The 22,779-nt window shown below is 43.0% G+C and overlaps 1 protein-coding gene across 4 annotated transcripts in view; it reads right to left on the bottom strand.

The window, feature by feature from the left end:
* Positions 1–13,845, bottom strand: part of TM2D3 (TM2 domain containing 3) — a 73,090-nt gene extending 59,245 nt beyond the window's left edge. The window contains exon 1 of one of the 4 annotated variants that reach the window (XM_085644062.1): positions 13,716–13,845. In XM_085644062.1, the coding sequence (XP_085500188.1) occupies positions 13,716–13,794 (79 nt within the window). In that variant the 5' untranslated portion in view covers positions 13,795–13,845. Of the gene's footprint in view, positions 1–12,477; positions 12,506–13,715 lie in introns of those variants that run through there. The other 3 variants (XM_085644064.1, XM_085644061.1, XM_085644063.1) reach the window with 3 other exon arrangements.
* Positions 13,846–22,779: the final 8,934 nt, after the last annotated feature.

Here is a 22,779-nt window from a genome sequence, read left to right on the forward strand (position 1 = left end):
TATCGGCCCTTTCAGAATAGACCCACCCGGGGGAGGGGGGGGGTAAGTTGGGACAAGCAGCAGACAGTCATATCTGGGGCATGTTGGGACTTTAACAAAGGGTACTGTGCAAAGAATCCCTGCAAGTATAAGCAAGAGTGCTCAAGGTGTGGAGGAAAGCATGCAGTCTTGCAGTGTTTTGGCGAACAGGCATATTGGGGAAACAGTTTTCCCAACAGGGGCAGAGGTTACATGTTTCAGTCTGGAAACAAGGGCTTCTACTCCAACCAAAGTGGACAACCTATGTAAATGGCTACGATTTTACCCCAATTCACAAGGGGCGGCCTTATTAGAATGGGGCTTTAAGAAGGGTTTCAAATTAGGCTATCAGGGACCACGTTGTCGCCGATTTGCTCCGAATTTAAAATCTGTCAGTGCTTTCCCACAGGTAGTAAGGGAGAAACTGCTGACTGAAATCCAGGAGGGAAGGATGGCAGGGCCTTTTGACTCACGGCCATTGGATAATCTCATTGTGTCACCCCTAGGCGTAGTACCCAAGAAGGCTGCAGGAGAGTTCAGGGTGATTCAGCATCTTTCATGGCCTTCAGGTTACTCAATTAATGATTTTATATCCAGGGATGATGCAATGGTGCAAATTTCATCAATAGATTCAGCCTTCAAGATGATAAGGAAGTCAGGGGAGAATTCAGAGTTTTTTGAAGGAAAGTTTTTTGTAGATAAATCTCTTCCTATGGGTTGCGCCATATCATGCAGACTATTCGAAGCTTTCAGCTCCTTTCTTCAGTGGTGTTTTTCGATTAGCACAGGACATACTGAGGTAACACATTACCTAGACGATTTTTTGTTCATAGGTACAGCTAACTCTCAGCAATGCAAAAAAGCTCTACAGGATTTTAAAGGTTTTGCTCAAGTTTTGGGGGTACCTCTAGCGGAGGATAAGACAGAAGGTCCCCGTTGTTGCCTTACATATTTAGGCATTGAAATTGATACTACTAAAATGCAGGCCAGATTACCTCAGAAAAAGATTTTTGAAATAACTAAACTTTTGGAGCACGCTCGCTCAGCTGAGAAGCTAACATTGTTGGAAGCCCAATGCTTGCTAGGCCATCTCAATTTTGCCTGCAAGGTCATTCGCGCAGGCAGATCTTTTTGCAGGCGTTTGGGTTTTTCTATGTCAGGTCTAAAGCTTCCTCACCACAGAGTTAGAATAACGGCTCAAATGCGAGCAGATTGAGGTTTGGTCTACATTCTTGTCGGGATTTAATGGCATAACACTCTGGTCTCTGGAAGAAGATTACATTTGGCAAATGCAACTCCTTTCTGATGCTTCTGGGGCTAATGGTTTTGGCCTTTTTTGGGAAGGAAGGTGATGCGCGGAAACATGGCCGGCCAGTTGGGCCGCAGAAAAGAAAAGTATAGCTTTCCTAGAATTCTTTCCTTTAATAGTGGCTCTAGCTGTTTGGGGAACCAACTTAGCCAACAGGACGGTTTTATTCAACTTAGACAACAAAACAGTAGTTGATTTGATAAACGGTCAGAAACCTAAAGATAAGCAGTTGTTGAAATTGTTGCAGATTTTCATGATAGGCTGTCTTAAGTTTAACATTATTTTCAAGGTAAGGCACATTTCTGGTATCACAAATAACATAGTGGATGCCCTATCTCGTTTTCAGTGGGAGAGATTCCGTGACTTGGCGCCAGGAGCAGACATACGAAAGACTCAGATACCCAGCGAGATATGGAATCTGGTGATATGAATATGTACCGTCTCATCGAGCACTCTTTAGCAAAAAGTACAAAAAGCTTGGCTGGAGTTTCTAGACTCAGGTGCTGCATATAGAAGTTTTGATAGGGTGGGTTTAGAACAACTAAGAAGGGATGTGACGCAGTTCATTATGCTTAACATCAATAAGGGCATTTCTTCCACCACAATAGCCGGTATATCATTTTATGGGAAGTTTTTCTGGGGCTACGAGTCGTCCGCAGGCGAGATGGGAAGAAGAATTCTTCAGGGCTGGGCTAAGACAAAAAAGAGAGGTTTATACAAGAGAGCCCATATCCCTACAATTGTTACATAGGATAGTTAGCGAGCTACAGGAGGTTTGTTTTTCTGAATTTGAATTTCGATTATTTAAATTGTGCATGATTTGGCTCTTTTTTGGTGCCTTTAGGGTCTCTGAATTGTTGGGAAATGCAATTAACAACGACATAACAAAAGAAAACATATCTTTAATACATTCAAACAGAGATTTTTCTTCGGCACTCATAAACGGATCAAATGGGGAAAGGTGCAAAAGTGATATTACAGGCTATTGGCGGTTTATTATGCCCCGTCCAAGCATGGTTAGACTGTGTCGGTTGGGGGTGCAACTACAAATTGAATTTTTAGGCATCAGAATGGGTCAAAGCTAACTGCCTTTCAGATGTTGTCCGTTTTACGAAAGGCATTATTGAGACTGGGCAAAGACCCAACTAAGTTTGGTACCCATTCCTTTCGTATTGGGGCAGCATCGGAGGCAGCACGATGGGGATTTGCTATTGAGGAGGTTAAAACAATTGGGACGTTGGTCTAAGATTGTTGTTTACGTTATATTAGAAAGTTGGACCAGGACAGTTAATGTTGGGGAATATTAATGGTTTCTCTTTTTAGGTTTGGTAACAAACTTGGCAAGGCATCAACACAAAGTCTGGATGGTTGGTCACTTGTTCATCAAATGGGCAGCCAAACAAGCAGAAAAGCGGTATTTCTGGAAGAATTTGGGTGTTTCTTCTGAGGAAGTGGTTTTGTCCTGGTGGGGAAAGAGTGGCATGAGATGGGGGCTGTTTTTGCCTTTGATGAGCGAGTTATCTGCCAACAACAAGCCAGAAGTGGTCATTTTACACCTGGGGGAAACGATTTGGTGCAGTTGTCGGGGTTGGGGCTTTTAATTGAAATGAAAACGGATCTGTAACTCTTTTCAAACAGTTGGCCCAATGCACAATTGGTGTTAACTGCTCTGATGCCTCGCAGAATATGGAGAGGGGCGGACAGATTTAATGCCATTGAACGAGCAAGGAAGAAAGTCAACCGCGAAATGCAGCGTTTTTGTATCCTTAATAATATATATTGGCTTGTTCATAATGAGATAACCAAAGGAGACTATCAGTTTTTCCAGGCATGATGGGGTACATCTGTCTTTTATTGGTAATGAAATTTATATTTTAAATATAAGAGAAATGATTTTGAGTTTACAAACATGGTGTTGATTTATGCTGTTGAAGCGACAGGATCTATTTGCAGACTATTCAATGCATGACTTGTTTTTCAATTTTTCTTATAAAGTTAATTCTATTATCGCCTTCCCTATTTTTTCCCCTCCTCCCTCCCCCCCCCCCTCCCCCCCCCCCCCATCCTTTTTCAAAATGTTTTCATATTACTACAGGTTTCTTGACATTTATGCCGCTCTGCTCTAGTTGATGGTGGTAGTTTTCTTTGGTAATGTTTACCAATTTTCATTCTGTTTGGCGACAGTATAGTTTTTTTGTGCTTTCAGATACAACTGGTTTTTTCCATCTTTAAAATAAAGCTTTTCACCAGTTTTAGCAGCTGTGGTGCTCAAGAATCTTGTTTAGAATGGTTTTTCAACTTGGTTGCTCAATTTAAAATAAATGTTGGAGGGGAGAGGGGGACAGGAAAAACGCCTGAGTAAGGGTTTTTCCTGGTGGCAGAGTTGGAGGAGATCAAGACAGGCAGGAAAGGTTTGGGGGCATTAGGAATAGCTTCGGACAGAGGAAAGCAAGGGAGAGAAGTTGGAGGCAAGAGTTAGGCAGGAGATGGAGTTAGGGGTTTGGGGGAGGAGGATTAGGCCGAACAAGGTGGGGTGATAGTTGTACGGGGTTATTGCTTAGGGGCGGGGGGTGTTAGCTTGGAATATGTTTGTATTATGAGCTGATGCAATTAGATATTGTGTTGCCTACCTGTCCAATAAAGCGGCCTTTTACCCCAAATTTGATTCTTGGACATGATTATTGCCCGACGCATCATTTACTGCAGCGAGCCACTAAAAATCACGTGCACACCCCAAGGCACCAGCAGAAGGAGGGATGCTGGGAACAGCGCTTGTAGGGCAGTCCCTGCTCCTCCCTGTGTATAAGTCCGGCAACCATCACAAGCCACGTTTATACTAACCAACTATCTATAGGTGAAACCCCTGACCCCTCATTACGTAATAACTCAAAAGTCAGAGCTCTGTGGCAGATTATTGTCCAAGGGATAACACTTGACTTCCTTCACACAACAGCTCCGTATTTTCTCACGGGTTCCCATCCTGTAATTTTTATTGCTAGATTTTTCGTTATGTCAGTCTATAGATTGTTTATGTAGGCCTGAACGCGGTCTCTTGTGATCTTTATATGAAAGAGTATTGACGATCAGCAGTTGTCACAAAACCGTTCTATATTAAGCAACCATCTATATGGTGAGGATGAGGCCTAACGGCAATAGCGCTCAACCTCGAAGCTAGGGAACCGGGTTCTAATCTCGACAGGGACGCTCAACATCCTGAGATTCTGGGCAAATCACTTATTTTCCCTGTGTCTAACAAAATGAATTTCTCGGTCTGTAACGCAACTGGTGCTCATGTTATGCAAAGTGCTCGGATACCTTCCGATCGATTTTGCGCTATATAAAACAAGCATTGAAAATGCAATAGGTCTCGCCTGTGATGAAGTTAAAGCCATTTGCTTTGCGAATGGTATTGTATAGCAAAGCAAATGGCTTTAACTTAATGAAATGCGAGACCTTTTGCATTTTTAGTGCTCGTTTTATCTTTTTATGAAGAACAGACTTTTTTCCAAGGCCGGAGTCTTGAACTGCTTGGCTGCACCCACTGATAGAATACACTTGAATGGTGGTTGGAACAGACTGTATATACTGTTGTTGCTCTCACACAGTACCCGGTGGATGACGTTTAAATCAAGAAACTACATTCATTCTGGACCGAACAGATGCTACCATGGATGTGATGGTCTGCCTGCCATGAGAGTTCAAGTGTGAAAGGCAGAAATGCTGTCCATGGTTCTTCAAGCGCAGGAAACCAACTATGCTTGCCATGTCAGAGTTTCTCAGCGAGAGCTTCAGTAAGAGCCAACAGGACTGTGGGTGCAGCCGGGCACTCAGTTTCCCAGGGATACACTTATTAAACAATCACTCTATGCATGTCACCAGTTAACTTCGTGCATGGGTGTCCCAGGGGGTGGTGACTATAATGCAATGCGTCTGCATTATCTTAAAGCTGTTCACCACACGGTCTCTAGTGTGGAGGCTGTCATGCAGAGTGCTTTCATTACTCGCCCACATTTCTTCATTGTGGCAATTGGCATGCAGGTGTCCTAGGAGGCTGTTCTGTAGTGTGGCGACTGGCATCCAAAATGCTTTATTTATGCATGTGTGTCTGCAGTCTGGCCGCAGACTGATTTGCTGTGTGCAGGCGTTAATCCCATGCAGTTCTGCACCTTAGAGAACAGTATGCTGTGTGTGGGCATCAACCTGAGGCTCACCTGCAGTATAATGACAGGCATGCCGCCTGCTTTCATTACCGGTGCGCAGTTCAGTAGTCTGGTGAATGGCATGCAGTCACATACATTGTCTGGGGCCTGTTTTGGGTCACCGGCCCTCAATGTTGCCTGTCTGACCCAGTCTTATTCACGCTGCTTGCCCTCATACATAGAACAGGTTCAGAAACTGCGTTTGCCAGTTCACCCTCATTTACAGCAGCTTTTGACACGCAATGAAAGTGTCCAAGAGTGTTAAAAGCACCTCTTTGCTGGTCCACGACTGAGGGTGAAAATTGTGCATGCACAATTTTCATCCTCAGTCGTGGACCAGCAAAGAGGTACTTTAAACACTCTTGGTGACTTTCACTGCGCGTCAAAAGCTGCTGCCCTTCTTTGCAACAATAATACTGTGACAGCAACTTCCCGTATGAAGCTAAATAGTGTTTTTCTTTTTTATTTGCTGTGTGAAAACCATGTCCTGGGGCAGGGTAGCTCCCGCAGACTGATTAATTACTGGTGTATTTCAAGTGTGGTTTCAGTAATGTTTGGCGTCATTTCTTTAGGTCGTTTGAGCCCCCAGGAACCTATTCCTTTGCAACCGTTTATGTGGTGTTGCCTCCACCGTTCCCTTGATGGTACATGTATTCCTGTACTTCAGACGCACACACCTCTTCGTAGCCACGCTTCTTTAGAGACAATCCAGAACTCATATGGCCTGTCGCTACAGACGAGACGGAACCGGCTGCTACAGTAGCATTATAAAGGACACGCCTGGCAAAGTAGGGTGCCTGTCCCTGCCTCGAAAACTGTTACCAGCGCATTAAATCATCTTCTGTCTGTAGCTTGAATCGAGGAGCCAGAGTACAGTCTGACTGAAGAGAAAGAAACTTCTGCCAGATGCATTTGCCCCTTTAAAAACAGCATAGTAGTCTCCTGCTCTACTGTTTACCAGCTGCAGTAGCACTGTCCTCGCCTTTGTCCCTTCTTGCCCTACTGTCCTTATCTGCCCAACACATGCACTGTCCCACTGACGCCACCTCAATGCTCCGCCCTTCTGCTGCTCCTTTAGACCCATCTGACTGCCCCATCCCTCTACTTTGCCACTCTCCCCAACAGACTGCTCCATTATTCTACTGTCCCAGTGACCACCTCTTACTGCCACACTCCTGTATTGTTCCACTACCCCAACTATCTTCCCACCCTCTTCGATGTCCCACGGGCCCATCTAACCGCACACTAGTCTGTTGTTCCACTGTCCCCACCCTTTAAAATATACAAATAGCCGACTTTAGACTCACCCTCAGGTTTAAGTCTCTGATCTTCTGCTATTGATTGTGTGGTGCGTCATTAGGCCTCCAGTGGAGTGGTTGCACTGCAGTGCTCGAGGGACAATTTTACATATCAAAGTAAATTCTCATAAATATATTGTGTATGTAAAACAATCATTTTGTTGCTTTTCTTCTCACTTCGGCAGGCTTTTTTCAGACTTCAAAAAATATTTTAGCCAGTTATTCAAAATACAAGCCAGTACAATTGGCTTTCGTGAATGCTTTTATGTATAGCAAACTGACAATATGGCCACATCCTAAGATGATCCACGATTATTGCTTTTGCAACAACGCGAGTCCTCTGCACGCACTGACCTGCCATTAGGAATATGGAAAATGAAGGAGACCCCTGCATGCTACAATGCCTTATAAGTAGAGGTTCGCCGTCACCTACTGTGCAAGTTGTAAAAGGACTTGGAGGAGAGGGATGTCTGCAGTCTATTAGTAATGAAGCTTAACACTAAACACCAACACTAAATAGCTGGTACGTCTGTTCTGAGGACTGGTATTTGAATTGCTTGTCTCTCGAGTAGATACAGATGCAGTTTTCAGTTCTAGACATGTTACCAATAAAATATGGCAAACATAAGAAATCTGTATTCAATAAAAAGAGAATGGGCTTTTGCTCAACCACCTTTAGCCATTGGCTTTTTTTTTTTTTTTAAGACTTGCCTTTGGTGGTTTGGGCTATCCTTAATGCCATGGTTATTCAATGGAAGTTTACATCACTTTTGCCATTAATTTTTGCAATCTCTTGTGACACGGAGGTGCTTTACATAGTTCCCGCAGTTACTCTCCATTGTTGCCCAGATAATTCTACTCTTCTTGGGGTCTATGAGTACACGTTTAAGCTTTTGGCTTTTTGTCAATTTTTGGGAATTGCACCACTAGCGGTGGCAAAGCCAATAGAACAGTTCAAACATATTGAATGGAAAGAATATTCCAAGAATGCAGCAATGTGTGCGCATACACAATGGTCATATTGTAACTTGTTTATGCTTTATAAAATGCATTACAGGAGGACTGCCATGCTTGCTTGCACTATAACATCCCACTCTACTCCAAGACACTCAATTACATCACTAACTTTTAGCCATACTGAACAGCTGCAAAGCTGGTGTACAACATGGCTAAAACGTATTGGCAAAGCCAATAGCTCTTGCATGGGCGAGACCTATTGACTTTGCGAATGCTTGTGTTCGAAAGTAACTCCCGGTTTAAAAACATTTGTGTATTTTAGAGGTGTTCCGAATTTCAGCAGGGAGAGCAGTGGGTAAAGAGGTGGAAGATGTATTACTACTTTGACGAGGGCCACATGGTTTGCACAATTCGAACTGTAAACATTCTTAACTAACCTGTCTTGACTTCCACACTACAAAAAAAATCCATAAGCATCAGACTGCGAGCCCCAACAGCATGGGCTGTTTTTTTAGGTTTCGCCTGCACAGTACTTGCGAATCTACTGTTAATATATATTGTATTGTAGTAAAACGGGCCTCTTGACTCTCACTGGGTCCTGTGCTTGCCACTTACTTTTCCTCCATTTCTATTGGCTGTAGCATACTAAAATGTCCTGTTCTTCGTGTGGTTGCTCTTACAGTCTCCTGATGCCAAATTACTGTGTTCTTTTGCTTTGTGGGACTTTTTTTTAAGCTTTAGCCTGCACAGCACTTGCCCTCTGCTTTTTTTTTTTTAACCAGCATCTATCCTGTGATCATCCCTTCCAAGCACCTCAGTGCTTTTTCAAATTACTTTTGTCCAATCCCTATATCCAATATGCCCCACCAGGCTCTTATAACAACATTATTAATAATCAAATAGGTGAAACTTTTATGGTCACATTGGCCCAAATAATGTTTTCTGAAAGTGAAACCAACTGCATTTACCAATTCTTGGTTTTTTTTGCAGTGTAAATGCAACGGTTACACCCATCTTTGAACCATAAAAGCCTTTTCTACCCCTTTACTTGACCCATTCCTGAACCCTAAAACCTTTTTATGCCTAATCTACAACCGTCTTTGAAGGCTTAAAACCCCTTACCACACCCAAGCTCCACCCATCACTGAACCTTAAAAAAACGTTTACCACCCTTAAACACCACACATCCATGACTCCTAAAACTCCTCACCACCCCTAAACTCGAGCCAGCCTGAACCCTAATATCCCCTTTTTACATATAAACTCCACCCATTCCTGAGAACTTAAAACCGTTCACACCCTCTAAACCCCCTCAATCCTTTACTAATCTCTATACATTACTGAACCTTAAAAATCCCTCACCAGCCCTAAACTCCACGCATTCATGAACCCTAAACCCTCTCTACAACCCTACACTCTACCAATCCCTGAGCCCTAAAGAAACGCCACACCCATAATCTCCACTCATCTGTGACCACTGAAAACCACTCGCCATCCCTAAACTCTACCCATTACTGAAACCTTAAAAAACCCTCATCAGCTCTCAACTCCACCCATCGCTTAACCGTTTCTGTGCCTGACCTCCACCCATTCTTGATACCTAAAAAACCCTGACCACCCCTAAACAGTATCCATTACCTAACCCAAAAACCCCTCACTCCTCCTAAACTCCTCCCAAGTTTAATGTAATTTTGGATTTTTTCTTAATATGTTCTTTGTTTTAAAATGATTCCTTTAATTTGCAATTTATTTGTATTTCAATAAAATTGTCTTTACTTAAAACTGGTTTTCCATGATTTGGTTTCCTCTCAGTTTTTGCTTTTCTTTTAACTCGCATACATCAGATTTTTATACACCATTACCCTTGTATTTTAACTGTATAACGGATGCTATGATTATACATATGAAAGTGCAACAGGCAAGACGCTACTGAAATGTAAAAGCTGCTGCACCATGTTCTGGTATAATTGGATTTGTGTGGAAAGTACCCCTGAAATTGTGTGATGAATGAATTAAGCGATACAGCTGTCACTACTGCATTATGAAAATTGCAGCATTGTCTTCTGATATGTCAGAGCAGATTTGTCAAACTGGGGGGCGTGGTTGGGTTTACGAGGTGGGGGGGGAGGGGCGCAAATGCCTCTGCAAATACATGTAAAGGAAGATGGCCTGGAAGAGCGGAGATGTTTATTTTCAGTATTTCCAGGCTGTCTTCATTTACTTCGAGCCCTTGAAGTGAGAGCTGTGATCAGAGTGCTATGGGGCAGCGGTCAGTAAGTTTGTTGGCAGGGTCGAAAAGGTAGCAAAAAAAAAAAAAAAACAATCATTTGCACTGTAATAGATCTCGTATTTGTGAGAGTTAGAGTTATTGGTGTTGTAAATGAGGTTTCTTGAAGAATTGCTGACAAAAGAAATGTATGTATTTTTATTACTGCCTCTTTTCAATTCCTAACCTAAGTGAGGATGGCTCAAGAATGTATTTAACTGACATCCAGCAAGAGTACCAAAATAATTGCTTAAAAACCCATTAAATCGTTCTGTTTTGCTGAGTAACCTAATAAAAAGATTTAAAAAAAAAAAAAAAAAAAACCATTAAATATCATTGAGTTAACAATTGGCTGGTCTAACTGAGATGCATATACATAAATAGTTAGGCCTTTATAATGGGAATTTCGGTAGCCCCGATTCTGGTGGAAGCGGTTTTCTTCTGCTTGAATCATGATGATAAGATATGCAGTAATTACAGAACCACACAGTATAGGTCAATTCAATTGTGTTATTTCCTATGAAGTTTCCACACACACCACACACTGAGGGACTTGCAGTGCACTGTGTGGATTGGACGGTACAGCCCTCTTCACCCAGGAAGATTTGGGAGTGGTAATTGCATCACAGTGCTGAATTCGCGAAAGAGCAGTTGATCTAGGGAAACAGTAAGCCTACCAACCCACCCTGGTTCAGGGACAATAGACTTCAGCAGCAGGTTGGGCACCGGGAAAAAGATGCAGTCGAAGAGGTAGCGGTATTAGTTATTGGGGTCAAGCTCATCGAAAGGCACGAATGACTAGTTTAGATGTAGAAGGGAAAAGAACAATTGGAAGTAAGAATAGAATAGGGGAAGGAAAAGAAGGAAGGCTTGTTCCAAGGGAAGACAGGTCTGTTCGGTGCAAAGAATCACTGGAGTCAGGAGAAAGGAAAAAGGGGCCCGTTACTAACAAAGTTGTCAAGTTGAAGTTAAACACGAAATTGTTAAAAGGGGGTAGGTATTGTTTAGCAGCAGAGGTGATATTTAATATTTGTTAGAGTGCTGTGAGGACATGTTAGTTTGTGTAGCAATAAGCAGATGGTTGGTTTTATGTGCACAGAGCTCAAATGGCCTTCTGACAACAGCAACACTGGGTCTGTGGTGATTTCGTCCCAAAGTAGGTTTCAGAGACTAAATGGCTGCTGAATCCGCGCACATCATTTTAAAAAGACATGGCAGAGGACTACCAAAGTGAGTTGTGTAGCAAAATAATCAGCAACATACATAGAACTAGGATCTCTTAAAAACATAAGTGTGCAACAAGAACACACTTGTCTTCCTGTACCACACAATAGAGTAGAATTATTGAAAATACTATAAATCCTTCCTTCAGAATAGAACATCTATTGGATATGCATTACTATGCAGCAGGTGATGTATTATCTAGAAAATGAAGTAATAGAAGTGGCCTTTTTTTCTTTAAAAAGGACCATTCATTTAGTCACCAGGTACTGCTGCCAGGTGTGTAAGTGGTGACTGCTGGTTATCATTAAATAAGCAGATGCAGCAGGAGTGGGGCCTATGGGTTTGAGGGACCCGCTTCATCAGGAATTAGGACTGTCTACCTTTAAAAAAGGTGCATGGGGGCTTATTTTCCTTTCTAGCATTAGGGTCGAGGGCACCTTTGCAGAAAAATGGAGACATGTGGGAGCTCTTTTTTTTCTGAAAGGGACAGAGATCCTGATTCAAAATCAGAGTGATGGTCAGGCATGGTGGGGAAGAGGTGACAGATGTAGAGGAGATAGCCTGCTATTCAGGACTACTATCATTAATGAAGCAGGCGTAGTTGCATTGGGGTCCAAGAGTGTGAGGGGCTCACAACACCAATTATGAGAAGAAGTATTTTGGGGACAATACAACATTTAATAAGTCTTATATTGTTGTGTTTAGATCTATAGAAAAAGTACTCCTGAAATCATCTCATAAGCCCCGCCCCCTGCACACAGCCAAGTCCCTCCTACTCTCCCAACCCTTGCCATAAAGTTTTGGAGGGGGGCCCGTACCCAAAACATTTTGCTTAGATGAGGGCTCGGAGCAAAAAAGTTTGAAGACCTCTGTGTTAGATACATATACTGCTTGTGAAAATGTGTAGCAAATAGAAGGATAGTTAAAATGACTAATTGTTTTATAGGTTAACTCTCATTGGAATTATTTTAGACGTGTAAATCAAGATTTTTTAAACTGTATATGCACAAGCAATTTGCTAAGACGTTGGTAGTCAGATGTGTCGATTACAATTTTTTGTAGGTGAAATATACTTTTCATTAGGTCTTGGATTGTTCTAATATGTGTTTTTAAACTGTATTTATAGAAAGTAAATGTTTTTATGAGTCAATATTAAGGCACACAGTTGAAACAATAAAGATATTCAGCCTCGTAGCCCAGAGTTACCTGTCGCGTCCATACTACATGGCCACTTGAGTGCCAGGCACAACCACTACATAAATATCAGATTGAGCCATCGCAGGTATAGAAAAATTAAGTGAATGTTGATTGCTGCCCATGCTTATGGTTTCTGGCAGACTTTTCTCAATACAAGTCTTTAGCTGTGCGAGTGGACAAGGCCTGCATGAAGCCGCACCAGATCATGTCTAAGAATAGTTGGGTTTCCTCTGCTGGGGCCGAGAGCTTCATGAATCATTCGCACTGCACCATGTAGATATTGTGGGTCTGGATTAGGTTTCCGTCAGCAGAAGCAGGATTCCACATAGGCGGGCTCCTCTGTATCCAGCGCTCCTCATGCAGCAGGGCTCAAACTTCGGCCCTCACTAAGGCGGGACTCATCACACGCCTGTCAGGGGTAGTAAACGCTATATAAATACAATTTAAAAACGTACTCCCTGCAGCAAGGACTTTATAGACTCAATATCCCCCCGTCAGAGAAATCACCCACAGAGACTGCTCCCTATTGCAGGACTGAAGCTTATACGCCCCCTCAGCAAGAGGACTCCACTCTCACACGCAGCAAGACGCTAGCCCTACCCACTTCAGAAGAATTTGTCGCACACCTTCCCACCACCCTGTGTCGATATTATACCATAGCAAGCCCCCTGCCTCCTACAGTAACGTTCCACGAGTTACTAGTCTTTCCCTCCCCTTTACAAAAAAAAAACTTGTCTGAATTTCCCCAAGGATGCTTCTAATAGATAACAAAATAGGCCGATCCACTCCCTCCTCGCTGAGGGATATGCCACAGTATGTGCCTCCTACCACATTTCCGCAAAGTTATATACCATACATACATAATACGGCCGGTCTAGCAAGTTGAGACGACTCGATGGTGCAATACTTTACCAGAGCCTTTCTCCCCACTTTATAAGATGATTGTAATAGACCAAGATGCCTTCCACCACGAGCCTGTCAGCCCTACACAGAAGGGTTCTACCGAACCCAACGCCATCCCCTCGCAACAGCGGTGTACCCTCTCCTCGACCGCCTCCTTCCTTTCTGTCTACGCTGTTCGATCACATACGCCGTCCTTAAGATCCTACCAATTGCTGCTTACTGCAGAATTGCACTAAACAAATGCAGCAAAGCATCAAAGTTCTAGCAGGGATTCTCTGACCTATGACAGTGTCGCATTGCTTCCGTCCAGATCGTAGTACGGTTCACTGATGCCAAGTACTCACCACGACCGGACAGCAAGAAAAGCTGGGACATGAAAAGAGCCGCTCCGCAGAGGCGCTGCAGCTCAGCAAACACCGCCATCTTTGTTGACAGCTATACTTCCGTATCCTGCCAGTCACGTGACATTAATCGGGGCAGCGAGAAGGGGGCGGGCTTAGGCTGAATTGTGCGCACGCGCAGTTCCCAATAACAGGGAAAGATGTTCTAATGCCATGCTAAATTACAAATCCCATAGAAACAAGGTTCACCAAAAAATTCACTGTGACCCCGTGCAAATGGGAAGTTCCATGGGGAGGTATGACGAGGAGCGTGTCGCGCAGGATGCCCTTTCTTGCTTGAATGACGGTCCATGGAGAAGATTCAGTATGTGGCGTAAACGACTAGAGCCACCCACTTTGGAACTGGGAAATAGGTTCTAGTCTCGGTGTGGGCGCAACATCCTATGATTCTGAGCAAATCACTTGATCTCCCCGTGGTGGCTACCAAAATGAATGTGTCCTTGGGTATAGCAACTGGTGCTCATGTAAAGCGCTCAATCAGTTCGGGTCGAGCTCCCGCTATATCCAGTGCTTAATCTCTTTTATATCCACATAATCTCCCGTGCCTGAATGTGTAATGTAAATACGGTGCTCATGTAAAGCGCTCCAATACCTTCGGGTCGAGTTCCCGCTATATAAATATGCACAAAAAAAAGTGCAGGTACTCATTAAAATGAGCTAGAGGTGTAGTGAGGGGGCGGGGCTAAGGGCAAGACATGATGATACTTAACAACTTATATATTAGTTGCAGCACATACCAAAACACATGAGAAATGTGTTTATATAAACAAAGCAGGTTAACTCATTACACAAAATAAAAGAGAAATGCAAATATGTTAACATTTCCTGTCTTTGCAATAGTTGTACTTTCTTAATGTCATATTGTTAATTGCTGTTTGGAACAATACTATATATTTTTGAGCATGCGAGTAGGAAGAAACTGAAAATACCCCCATGTCGCACCAAAGCTCTTATGGCACCAAGCAAATGAAGCAACTCATCATTGTAGTATCCGGCTGGATACATTCTAGTGTTCCATATAATAGAAAACTCAGTGGATATGCTAAAGTGATCTGCACATCATTATATGTACATTAATAATGTTATTAAACAGTAAAGATTCAAGCAGTAGTGCTAGGTGCTGACATAAAGCCAAATACTCATCCACTAAGAGTTTTAAACATATCTTTGCGATTATAGAAAATCCAAAGATTTAGATCCACTAGATAGGCAACGCAGCACACCACCATAGTCTAATAATACCCCAAATTATCAATTTCTTTGAGTATTGTCCATGAGTTCGATAGTTCATATGGAGATGTAAAACATTGTCCAATCTTGATACGGATGTTGTATTGAATGTTTTATTTGCCAAGTATGTATCCAATTGCAAACCGCAGCCGACGCGCGTTTCGCCCACAGGGCTTTTTCAAGGCTGCATACATATAAAGAAGAAAACAAAACATGAAGTCTGCTTGACTCCATAAGTAAGTGTGCTAAAGAGCATCACAGTCTACACCAAACCATATATACAAAGGGAAGAAAAAAGAGATTGTACTGGAACACCCGTGTTAAGGACAAGACTAAAAAACATAGATCCAGAAAATACCACCACCAAAGACAGTCCCGTACCAGGTGGAGTAAAGGATCAAAATGATAAGTAAACGGTGAACAAGTATATCACCAGCTTAAATCATGAGTTGAAATTGGATAGTCATTATAAAAGCACGATTTTTGGATAGTGTTAAGAATTGATGTGGCCGATAAATAGAGCCCCATGGTGTAAGAAATGGTTTAGCTAATAGGAGGGCCGCTGTCTCACCTTGAATGATTCAAATTGTAAACTGCACTGTAGGTATTTCTTGATAGTGTTAGGTCTCGTTTCGTAGATTCTGCAAGTAAACAATATGTATATATATGTGTCCATATTGAGGCTACCAAAGTAAACGTGTAATGAAAGCACCTAGACTAATATGATAATTTGTAGGTGACTTGGTTTTATCATTGTCGTCCTTGTGTATTTATAAGTTAAAAATCTTACCTAATGTAAGTATTTCCATCAGGTAATTATATACCAATAGGCCAATGACATATGTTATACAGCTCCTAGTTCATTAATATCCGTAAAGATGATTCGTATTTGGACCAGTATCCGTCCTCTCTGTTAAAGTAAAGTGAGAGAAACATCCTATTGTGGGTTACCCAATATATAGAACGAACGTATATGTATATAGGTAAATGGAGAGACACAGTCTTCATTATTCTCCCTCAATCGTTTTAATTTATATTATAATTAGTAAACGATCTAAGCCATGGTGTTTGACGGACCATACATAATGAGAACCAAATCAATTAATTCCAGTAGCATCACTGTATGTTCAAATAGCTGTATTGGTCTCGACTCCAGAAAGTATTGTGCTGCCTGAATTCCCAAATCACCAGGTATACTTGTGTAGAGGGAACAAACATCAAGTGTAACCAGATAATGTCCCTCCACCCAGTCAACATCCGCGATCTTACTTAATACATCTGTTGTGTCTTTGATAAATGAAGGTAGATTAACCACTAGTGGCTGTAGGTAAGTATCAATGTATTCGGAAACACTGTTAATGGAGACGTGGTTTGTCTTTAGACGCTTGATTTTCAAATAGTGAGTACGTTTCTTACTATTATTCGAAAACAACCACATCTATGTTTTTGTTTTTTTAGCCTACATAGATACGGCTTGTTGTTGGTGCTACTTAGACGTAATGGCTAAGGCTAGATACCCTCTAGCAATTTGTGTTATATTTGACCTATGCATTTGACCGGTCAATATATACTTTGGGGTCGCCTTCACACCTGTTTGCTTATTAGGGAGTTACATATATCGCGATTTTTATTTTCATTTTATTAGAATTATGTATGGTCCGTCAAACACCATGGCTTAGATCGTTTACTAATTATAATCTAAATTAAAACGATTGAGGGAGATTAATGAAGACTGTGTTTCTCCACTTACCTATATACATATACGTTCGTTCTATATATTGGGTAACCCACAATAGGATGTTTTTCTCACTTTACTTTAACAGAGAGGACGGATACTGGTCCAAATACGAATCATCTTTACGGATATTAATGAACTAGGAGCTGTATAACATATGTCATTGGCGTATTGGTATATAATTACCTGATGGAAATACTTACATTAGGTAAGATTTTTAACTCATAAATACACAAGGACGACAATGATAAAACCAAGTCACCTACAAATTATCATATTAGTCTAGGTGCTTTCATTACACGTTTACTTTGGTAGCCTTAATATGGACACATATATATACATATTGTTTACTTGCAGAATCTACGAAACGAGACCTAACACTATCAGGAAATACCTACAGTGCAGTTTACAATTTGAATCATTCAAGGTGAGACAGCGGCCCTCCTATTAGCTAAACCATTTCTTACACCGTGGGGCTCTATTTATTGGCCACATCAATTCTTAACACTATCCAAAAATCGTGCTTTTATAATGACTATCTAATTTCAACTCATGCTTTAATCTGGTGATATACTTATTCACCGTTTACTTATCATCATTTTGATCCTTTACTCCACCTGGTACGGGACTGTCTTTGGTGGTGGTATTTTCTGGATCAATGTTTTTTAGTCTTGTCCTTAACACGGGTGTTCCAGTACAATCTCTTTTTTCTTCCCTTTGTATATATGGTTTGGTGTAGACTGTGATGCTCTTTAGCACACTTACTTATGGAGTCAAGCAGACTTCATGTTTTGTTTTCTTCTTTATATGTATGCAGCCTTGAAAAAGCCCTGTGGGCGAAACGCGCGTCGGCTGCGGTTTGCAATTGGATACATACTTGGCAAATAAAACATTCAATACAACATCCGTATCAAGTTTGGACAATGTTTTACATCTCTATATGAACTTTCCAAATCATGGACAATACTCAAAGAAATGGATAATTTGGGGTATTATTAGACTATGGTGGTGTGCTGCGTTGCCTATCTAGTGATTCTAGTGTTCCACTCACACTGAATAACCACCCATCACAGGCGTCACCAGTCATGTGACCCTGTCAATAAAAGGGGCCGGGTGCACGTTCCCTAGGCTAGTTACAGTACCCAAGTATGTTGTATCAGTATGGTCATTTCGCTGACATGTGAGCTTAGGGCCCGAGACCCCACAATCATCACCCTCCCCGGAAGATATCTCTCATCTCTTCCATCAATCTATCCATTCATCATTTCATCCTACCATTTACCTGCTGATGTCCACCATTTAACCTTTACATTCTATTGTCTCTTCAGTCTTTCATCAATCATTCAGTTTTTCACCATTCCGACTATCCACCCTTCACATCTAAACCTATCAATCCATGTCCAAACCTATCCATTCATCCAATCCTTTCGCTCATCCATCCATCAACCCTTTCACTCCTTTATTCCATCCACCCTTTCACTCAATCCCTCCTTTCACTCATCCATTATCCACCCTTTCATTCTTCCTCCCTAACTTTCATGCATCCATCTACTCTTTCACTTATCCACCCATCATCTGCCCTTTTATCCAATCATCCGCCCTCTTTCACCCATCCATGCATGCTTTCACTCATCCATCCATCTATTCATCCATCAATACATCTCCATACCTATCCATTCATCCTCTCACTCATTGAATCCTTTCGCTCATCCATCCATCAACACTTTCACTCCTTTATTCCATCCACCCTTTCACTCAGTCCCTCCTTTCACTCATCCATCATCCACCCTTTCATTCATCCTCCCTACCTTTCATTCATCCATCCACTCTTTCACTTATCCACCCATCATCTGCCCTTTTATCCAATCATCCGTCCTCTTTCACCCATCCATCCATGCTTTCGCTCATCCATCCATCTATTCATCCATCCATACATCCACCCTTGCTCACTCATCCATCCACTCACTCATCCACTCACCCACCCATCCACCAACCCTCACTGTTGCGTTATTCATGAATCTTTGTCGCAGAGCAGACATGTACAAACAAAGTGCCACACATTTTCTTTCAAATACCTCCTGAGAGTGTTTTTATTCTCTCTCTCTTTCACTTTTTTCTTACAAAAACAGGCATACACACAAACATAGCAGACACACAAAAGACTCAGGTATGATAAAATCCCTCTTTTCTCTTCACCTACCATGGCTTTTTTAATTGCCATCAGTGCCGGACTGGCCGTAGCCTGATTGCCACTGACAGGAGACTACCATGATTCCTGTGCTTACACGAACGCACAGGATAGTGTGAATGTGATTGACAGCACAGGTCCTGAATGGACCCTGCGCTGTCAAGCACAGAGTGATGGTGAGCACCCGGACATTATTCAAATGAGCCCTGCTGAATAGCTCAGATGGGGCTCATTTCGGGGCGACAGAAGCGTTGTTGTGGCTGCCAGAGACACAGTCCACTCCTGCTCACCAACACAGCTAATGAGCCTACCTTTTTATGAGTACCAGTACTCTACAGGGAAGTAGAGAAGTGCAGGTACTCAGAGTGATAAATCAAAGAAGAGCCAGTACTCAGTACTGGTGAATACCGGCCCATTTAAAGCACTGGCTATATCAACTTGTAAAAAATAAATTAGCTGTCTAGGTTCAGAGGTCCCATAGTCTCCGGAAGAAGGAGTGCAGCACTGCTGCCCCCCGCCCCCAAATAACCATGCTGGAGTTCAGAAGCTGAATGAGCTATAAAAATGCCTTTATGTTTCGTTTTTGTCATGATACATTAGCTGCACTTTCAAAGAGAAAGGTCAATTATCAGACTATGGGGGATATTGCCAAGGACTGGCGATAATTATCGCCAACTTTGGTTATCAGAATTTTCTTTATCGCCTTCTTTCCCTGACATTTATCGACGTATAATCAACACGTCGATAACAGGCGATAGTTGCAGGGAACAGCTTAGAAAACTCCCGCTAACCTGTTAACAATGGCGATAGTCATTAGGCGATACCGCATTAGCGGCAGGAAAAGTCCCACTAAAGCGGCGATAATGGGCCATACAATCTGCTGGCAACCATACAACCTCGTCTGCGCTCTGAATTATCAAGAACAAAGTTGAACTTTGGAATTAAGCAGTTAAATTAAAAAGTGCAAGAATCCCACCTGTTTCATTAAAAAAAAATCTGCCACCATTAAAAATAATAAAAATCTGACTCACCTAAATGATTTGTTCCCTTGAATTCCTGTAGCATCCTATATTTACACGTTTACTAATTACTAGGTCCTAGGGATGGATGCATGCACACAGCAACCAGTGAGTTGTATTTGTATAAAATATTTAGGTAAATAGGTGGGAGTGTAAGATTTGAGCAATTATATTTCCTTCTTCTAATTCCAGTCTTGAAACTGATCTGTTACCTTACCTACCACAGGACACTTTGTGATCCACTAATCAGCTGACCAGAGACTACTGAATTCATCAAAATGTATGAACAAGAAAATGGACTGGTGCACATCTACCCACCACTCCCTATCCAGGTATATCCATGCAAGGTGATGTGCAGTCTCCTGTCCGATACACAGCTTCGGATGGGTAGGGTGGGCAACGGGGAAAAGGCCAGCTGGTGGGCCGGTTTTCTCAGGCGCAGATAAAATCAGTTTGTCCTGGATCGGCTTGGCTGCTGGCGCTTGATCTTAAAGGCTGCTGTAGCCTTAGAGAAAAGATCAGAGCTCATTATAGCTAAGTACAGATAATGCCTGTCTCATTGTCTTGTGCAGTAGAACAATGAGCCAAACTGAGCAGGCACAGCATGTGATGGGTCTCCTCCTGTCCAGAGTCTATCTTCCTGACAGAGAGGCCACTGGGAGTGGCTGGGCTCTTTTGGAGCATCGCAGCCAGCACTAATGTTACCTGGGGTATAGTGAAAGGGAGCAGCGCAGGGAGAAATAGTAAGGGGCATATCATCAATGTCTGGCGATAACTAATCGCAGCTAGCGCGCTAGTCTGCTGGTGATGAGTGCATGGGTGACTGTCTTCCTTGACTCCAGGGGGATCCATTTGAAGGTCTTGTGGAGGATGCAGAGGGTGTTGAAGCAGCTGGAGGTGACGGCGTAGACCTGTTGGTTCATGGTGAAGGATGAGCCGAGTACGATGCCAAGGTTTTTGGCGTGGTCCGAGGGGGTAGGTGGGCTTCCAAGGACGGCGGCCACCAGGTGTTGTCCCATGCTGAAAGGATGGTTCCAAGGACTAGGACTTCTGTCTTCTCGGCGTTGAGCTTCAGGCAGCTGTTGCTCATCCAGACTTTGACGTCATGCATTCCTTTCTGGAAGTTGAGTCTGGCGGTGGTGGTGTCTTTGGTGAGGGAGAGGATGAGCTGGGTGTCATCAGCATAGGATACGATGTTGAGGCCATGTTGTCGGATAATGACGGCAAGGGGGCCATGTAGATGTTGAAGAGGGTTGGGCTCAGAGAGGAGCCCTGTGTGACTCCGCTGGTGATTTACGTGAGATCTGAGAGGAAGGGTGGCAGTCTGATCCTTTGGCTTCTTCTAGTGAGGAATGATCGGATACAGTCTAGGGCTGTTCCTTGTATGCCGGCGTCAAGTAGTCTGGCGACTAGTGTGTGTTGGGAGATGGTGTCGAAGGCCGCTGACAGGTCGAGTAGGATGAGGGCTGTGGAGTGGCCTTGGTCCAGGAGGTTGCGGATGTCGTCTGTGACGGCGAGTAGGGCGCCCTCGTTGCTGTGGTTGCTATCTGACACAGCGTCTGCCATTTAGTAGGGGAGGGGGTGCGATCAGCTGGGAGGCTGCAATGGGCAAGAACAGGGGTGCGAGGCCACAGGGGCAGCAGCGGCGGGAAGAGGGGGTTCCGAGAAGCAAAAAAAAACATCAAAAGTTAAAAACAAGGAATAACTAACTGATGTAATCATGCTATGTATCCTCAGGGGGTGGGAGAGTGGGTAGCACTGCTCCAAACACAGAGCAGGGCATGGGCGGATTGGCATACCCACTCAAGTGCACAATGACTGTTTGGTCGGCCCACTAAGGCTGCCCAAAGCAGTCATGCGCACTTCCCTGTTCGCAATGCAGGCTGCATTACAGCCTGCATGGAGACTATGGCCACTCATCCGGCACCTGGCTGCATGAATTGTCCCGTTGCCGATTACCAATCCCACCGCTGCAACGCAGCGTTGTGATTGTCTCGGGGGAGGGAGCCTGGCTGCCTACTTCCTTTTCCTGGAAACAGACGTAGCAGAGCAGGAGCTCCAAAGACACGGGACACAGCTTCAAGGTAATACTGCCCTCAATAATTTTTTTACAACACGCGCTCACACACACATCCCCGCGTCCATGCACCATCCAGTGTTATTTCTAGCGTTTCCCACCTCACATCTGTCCAGCCCCCCTGCATTTCTCGATGTTGGCTGCTGCGCGCCCATGCACAGCGGAAGTACCACTCGTGTGCCAAAGGCACATACGTTGTTGCGACGCATGCCATCACCTCGCATTCCATTCCAATGCATACTGATACAAGGCACATTGCAACAGTAGAGTGGGTGTTGCATAGCGGAGACATAAAGATCACAGTTCCCACTTCAGTGAGTGCAACCCAAAACTGAACTTTGCACCACAAACCCAACTGTGAACCTTGGAATTCCCTTTTTGAGTCCCCAAAACACACACAAAAATCACATTTTCTTCAAATGCACACACCATTTTTCATTTTTTAGCCCAAAATTCACCCCATTTTTCATATTTTACCCCCAAATTCATCCAATTTTTCATATTTTATCCCAAATTTCACCCCATTTTTTATATTTTACCCCCAAATTCACCTAATTTTTCATATTTTACCCCAAAAAACACCCCATTTTTCATATTTTACCCCAAAATTCACCACATTTTTCATATTTTAGCCCAAAAAACACCCCATTTTTCATATTTTACTGCCAAAAAACATACATTTTCAAATTTTACCCCAAAACCCATACACACATGAAAAACTTTAATTTGCCCCATTACTGACCTCACAATGCGTTGTA

Source organism: Triturus cristatus, chromosome 3_1, assembly GCF_964204655.1.
Source record: "Triturus cristatus chromosome 3_1, aTriCri1.1, whole genome shotgun sequence".
Lineage (NCBI taxonomy): Eukaryota > Metazoa > Chordata > Amphibia > Caudata > Salamandridae > Triturus > Triturus cristatus.